Genomic DNA, 6,195 nt, shown 5'->3' on the forward strand with positions numbered 1-6,195 from the left:
CGGGAGAAACTCAAACAGATGAAGATACATCTCAGTTCATATGAGCCAGGCGGGCAAAGAAAAACACTTTGTCCCATGGTTTGTGCAATTACTCCCTGACATTACATTGTTTTTGACAGTTATTTCATGCTTTTACCAATTAAGTTTCTGAGAATTGTTTCTAGTGTGGAGGGGGACAATCTGGTGAGCGGAGCCTTTCTGTCCATATATCTGATGATGGGTGAGTATTGTTCCTTTGCTTACTCTAAACATTGTAATACCTATCTATTAAATGATCATATTCTGGATGTCATGTTTTAGCTACTTTGCAAAATGGAACTGTTTTCGAGGAAAATGTGGCTGGAAAGGCTATACTGAGGTAAACAAGAAGAAACTCTTCTTTGTCAATATTGTAGTATGACATAACATCTTACTTATGTGTCTTTACAGACAAGGAAGGGTATGCGAGCAAGTTATGAAGAACGAAAATCTTTTGGAGAAGTAAAAAAGGGGCCCATTGAAGAAGGCGTCCATCTACAAGATCTATCACCAGCGGTATGCTGTGGAAAATATGATATTAACTTGTTGACATGTGCTGATGTATCTGTTTTGGGAGCAAGGAAGACTTATGTACCTGCATAGGATTGTTAGGTAGTCATTAGTTGTTTCATGTATTAATGTTGTGACTCTTATCCCAGCTCATTGCTTATATCTTTGTTCACATGCTTGTAAAGTGTGATGTGCTATTAATCCATTGCTTTCATGTTCTGACTTGTACATCGGATATCTCTCTTGGACAGTTGTTCTATGGTTACAATATAAACCACTGTGCATTTATTCTATGAGGCTGTTCTTTTAGACCCAATCTTCATGATTACCAATACCAGATGATCTCGAGACAACTTGGATATTTTGCTTTCAAAGGAGAGATGCTGTAATTATAGACATAATTTTCTTGTACAATTGCTTGTATTTGGAAGATTCTAGGTAGTGAGATTGCTTCCACAGCTACTCTAGTAAATGTATGGGCATGAGCTCATTTGTACCCTGAGTCAATGAGATGCTTCTGTTGGATCACCAAGGATGAGACGAAAAAAGGCAGATTGTTGAGTATAATGGCACAGGAGTACTCCATTGTATGTTTATGGAAGGCCCTTTAACACTATAAGTCTCTTAAGAGCTTCTAGGACATATTTGGGTCACTTGGCCAATATGAATTGGGTCAATTTCCCTAAAGTCACATTCTAATAAAACAACATTCTTTTGACCCTATAACATTTTAACTTGGGGGTTTCAAAAACCTATGCATATCTTCTCCCTCTTCTTCGCTATTTTCTCTGTATCTCAGCCATTTTCTCTCCTGTCATTCTTGTTCCAAAACCACCACTACATAAATGAATTGGTCTTGATCTCCTCTTTTCAATTGGTATCAAAGCTAAGCTATATCTCTTGCAACAGAAGTCCACAATCAAAAGAGTGTTATTGCTGATTCAATTCCCCAAGGACATGGAGGTTCTTGGAGAATTCCCATCACTTGAACAAGGAGGCTCCTTGACCACTGGCTGAAGAAATTATTGATATGAGAATTATGCTGCATGGCAATCTGATTGTTTTGGACAGTTTATATTCTGCCCCATTTCCTAACGTAAAATGATATGTAGACTTAAAATTGTTCATATGGACGTATTGAAAATAATAGTTTGCTGATATTAGAATTAATGCTGTAGCAACAAACTTATTTTCGTAACCGAGGGATAACAATAGAGACCTTGAATCGCAATGGAGTAAAACAACAACGTAAAGGTGAAAATGTAAGTGAAGCTCATTTAATTTTCCAACCATGCTTAGTGTGCTATATTTCCTTTCGTCTCATTTAATTAATGGGCACTCTAATAAATTTTACTGTTTCTTAATTGCTAGAGCATGCTTGTATTCCCTTATCGAGAAGTTGGGGAAGTTGTTGGCTTCCGAAACTATACATGCCACCTAAATTTCGAAGAGGTTGGTATCTTAATAACTTTGTGTACAGAGAGAGGCAGAGAATGGAAATGTTATATTAACATCTTTGTACCAAAGTGACATGTTAGACCAATAGTTACATCCATGTGAATCATATAGAATTCTTGTAAGATAAAGCAAAAATGAGATTGATTATAAACTATGTAGCTTTCCTATTTAACTAGGCCATGATCAATGTACATTGATATAGGAATTGTGTGTATAAGTAGTGGAAGTATATGATATACAAATTAAATAAATACATATCTAAGAGGTAGAATGTGAATGGACCAGTCCTTGAGTGCTTGAAATGTATTTGTGCTGTTCTACTCTGAGCATACATCGTGCCATTCCCAGAATGGTCTGATCATGCCATTTTACTACCACAGTCTGTTGAGGATTAAACGGAGCTGTTAGCTGCTTTTCAAGTGAACCACCTAGAGAATTATGCTCAATCTCTGGCCACGATACTACATCGTCTATGCAATAATCCCTGCATCCATGGGCACCTAGATAAACCATATTAACTGCTTGGTTAAGCAATAGCTTTAGGGCTCAGGCTCACAACAACATTGGGCTAAGTGATCAATGAAATAAATGGAGGTCCTAGGGTAAGTGCTTATGACAAGGGGCCCAAAAGCAATTTTTTCATAGAACAAAAAAAAAGTTAGATAGCCAATTAAGAGTAAATATGTGGGGCAGAAATTGGCCAAGAATGTAACAATAAGGAAACAAAAGGATATGAAGAGAAAATCAGTTTCTGATGTGGAGATGGACAGAAATGGTAGTTGCAGGACTCTACTATAATGTACACAATGAATCATTATGGTGTCAATGAAAGAGAAGAACACTAGGAGTGTATAAAAAGGGGGATAATTCATAGCCATATCTCGAAGCCTAAAGTAAAAAATTCCCTCATTTTGTTTTTATATTCAGTCGTGAAATGTGTTTTTCCTGAGAAAAATGTCTTATAGATATGCTTCTGTTTGCTACTCTCAGCTTGCAAATGAGCTATACGTAAAGTATACTTTCCGTGTTCAGCTCCATGATTAAAATGTTAGAATATGCTGTTTCCATGATTTTATATATGTAAATGTACATAATTCTTGTACTTCCATTTCTTTAGTTAGGGTTTAGGGTTTATGATTTACATTTTAAGATGTAATATATTATTTGGGCTTGTAGTCCATTTTAGCTTCTTAAAAGACACTAACATGTTTTTTTCTTTCTAGGAAGTAACTACTCGCAAAATTCTTTATGGACTTGATGATATCAAGGATGGAATTGAGATCATTATTGTAAGCGTCCTATCCCAATCATTTTAAGAAACCAGATTATGTCTTTTGAAGATCTTGTTCCAGGTTGCACGAGAAGTTGATAAGCTAGCACTAGAGGAAGCTGGATTTCTGAACTGTGTGAGTGTACCTCATGTACCACATGGTGCACAAACAAAAGCTATTGATAAGAAATCTAAATCTGAGGTGTGTAATCTATCATTTATATTTCCTTTTGAAATTCCTTAAGTAGTTATAGCATATGACATATGTGTCTATGATATCACAGTTCTGATTTTTATTGGCTTATTTCCGTATTGTATCATAGGATAAGGATTTTGAGTACCTCTGGAACTGTCAAGAATATTTGGTGAAGGTATGTTTATTACCTTTAATAATTACCATGTATATGAAAAATGTATTTATGTGCATATGCTATTGTGCTATCTTTTGGTACAGGCTAGTAGAATTATTCTGGCAACTGGTTCAGACGATTATCTCAAAAGCCTTGCAGAGGAGCTTGCACGACGCATTGGCCGGGAGAGGTTAGTAGTGCAAATGAATCACTTTCTGCTATTGGATATGCAGACACATTTCTGTTTTGAATTTCTAGGATCTTGAGTTATTATTCTTGTGGTCAGTAAACTTTTTAGTTAATGTTTCAAAATTAGATGCTGGCGTGTAAATTGGCCACTATATAAAGCTGGGGTGCCATGCAAAGATCCTCTTGAGGTTTCATTCTGTAGATAATCAAAAATTTTATTCCAAAGGGTGAATAGTGCCACATTCTTACATGTGCATGTTTTTGGGCTGATATACTAGGTGCTACAATTCAAGGGACGTAAAGCATTATCTGATATGATCGAGACTTCTGAGCTATATCCAATCCGGGGCCTCTTCCAGTTTTGCGACTTTGATAAAGAAATAGATGATTACTATCATGAACGATCAGGGAATGAGCAAGGTGTCTCAACTGGTTGGAAGTCATTGGACTCTTTGTATAAGGTAATTATATTATAGCCCGAATAGCCGTCCTCTTATTCTCTGGAAGCACAGGTTAACTAACATAATGGATGATGATTAGTCTGAAAATGCCTTTGGGTTTCAGTATTTCTTTAAAGAGCCGAAGCATTTCCGAGTACTCAATGGTTCATCAGATCTCAAAATGTTCCAACTATATTTACTCTGTCACAGCATTATTTTCTCTGAATACCCTGAATTCCTCTAAGTTGTCATCATTTCCCCGAATATGTCTGTTCAATTGAGAAAGAGAAAAAGGGAATAAATTTACCATGTAATTGGGTTAAATAGCATATATTATTTACAAAGAAAGAAGGAAAGATATATTAACGTCTCTTAAGAGGCCAAAATGGCCTATAAGACCAAACAAAAGATTACATCTTTAGAGAAAAGGAGTTAGTTTCCCGTATAATTAGTCAAACAGCACATTTAATTGCTTGAGCAAGGGATTTCCAGTTAGGTGTTATGTAATGTATAAGTATTGCTTTTGAATTTCCAAAAGAAGTAAATCAATATTTAAATCTGAAAGCAAGTTCAATCACAAGAATTTTACTCACAGTGCAATCCTCTTTATTCAGATTATTGCAACCAAGAATTGCATTTATTTAAGCATATATTAAGATTGGGGGAGAATAAAATGTCAATTGCTGTAGGTTGTTCCAGGGGAACTTACACTGATTACGGGAGTACCTAGTTCAGGGAAGAGCGAATGGATCGATGCACTTTTATGCAATTTGAATAGGCAGAAGAATTGGTCATTTGCTTTATGCTCAATGGAGAATCAGGTATTTTAATATGCAAAACTTAGTAGAAGAAATTGGTCAGTTACAAGCTGACAGCAGAGAGCAAGTGCACAATATTACTTATATGGCATATTGCTTATTCTAGAGTCAGTATTTCAAACACTGTATATTCTTTTTACAACACATGAAGTTCATTTTATTTATGTTCTTCGTAAATTCTCTCGCTGAAGTTCTGTGAATCCACGCTTATTTGATCAAACTCATTGTTATATTGTTTCAATATTTCTAATCTAAGGTGAAAGAGCATGGAAGGAAGCTTCTTGAGAAATATTTGAGGAAGCCATTCTTTAATGCTATGTGGGTACTGCAGCCTAAAAGGCTGAATTTATTTCCCCATATCTTAGAATCATGTTCATAGTCATAACGTGTTTCATCTTGAAGGAATGCCTCTCAGGTACTCAAATGGCATTAAAAGGATGAGCGCAAAAGATTATGAGCTTGGAAAAGCTTGGTTGGATAAAACTTTCTATTTGATAAGGTATGAAACACTATCATTTGGTAATCATGTTTGACTTGCATGTCTCAGCGTGATATTGTTGAACGTTTTGCTTTACCTCTCTTCTATATTCTGTAATTTTTTTGTTTGTGTTTTGAACAAAGGTCACATCTTATATTAATTTCATTTGAAAATCTTCTCTTCTATTTTGCTATCTATCTTCTATCTTCCATAATTCCTAAACTTCTCAATAGAGAAATTATCTTCAATGTGGATAGATGAAAGTAAATAGATACATGTAAACAATCGTCAATGGTCATAACCTGATGCACTAGGGATATCTAGCTTATTATCTTATTTAAGAAGTGGTCTTGATATTTAGAGATGAATGTAACGAGGCCTTCTGTTCCAGCTCTTGTATATGGAACTACCGAAAATTGTAAGTGCATGTATACATATCATTCCTGTAATATGAACCTGTCATTCATGAAAGAAATCATATAAATATGCTTGAATCTAAATAATGTGCACTCTTCTCTAAGCAACAGAGATTTGGGGACTGGGCTTTTATAGGGCATGTAACTGGCAGATCTGGGGAGACCTTTAGTCTTGTCATTAAGGACCAAAGCATCAGTGCTTCATCATATATCCACCCAGAGTTACTCCAAACCCCAATATTGAGCAA

General features: G+C 35.6%; 1 protein-coding gene across 1 annotated transcript; it reads left to right on the top strand.

The window, feature by feature from the left end:
• The first annotated feature begins 6 nt into the window (after positions 1–6).
• On the top strand, positions 7–5,591 carry LOC147847147 (primase-helicase Twinkle, chloroplastic/mitochondrial-like). The gene is made up of 15 exons (XM_087339511.1): positions 7–78; positions 165–220; positions 301–358; positions 430–534; positions 1,707–1,790; positions 1,900–1,980; positions 3,210–3,275; positions 3,339–3,458; positions 3,580–3,627; positions 3,711–3,796; positions 3,923–3,983; positions 4,074–4,256; positions 4,925–5,056; positions 5,310–5,371; positions 5,456–5,591. Exons 1-15 carry the CDS (start codon positions 19–21, stop codon positions 5,484–5,486), a joined length of 1,233 nt encoding a protein of 410 aa, XP_087195637.1. The 5' UTR covers positions 7–18; the 3' UTR covers positions 5,487–5,591.
• Positions 5,592–6,195: the final 604 nt, after the last annotated feature.

Source organism: Azolla caroliniana, unplaced genomic scaffold (genome assembly GCF_043228905.1).
Source record: "Azolla caroliniana isolate FFs.n. ecotype wild unplaced genomic scaffold, voAzoCaro1.0.p SCAF_1455, whole genome shotgun sequence".
Lineage (NCBI taxonomy): Eukaryota > Viridiplantae > Streptophyta > Polypodiopsida > Salviniales > Salviniaceae > Azolla > Azolla caroliniana.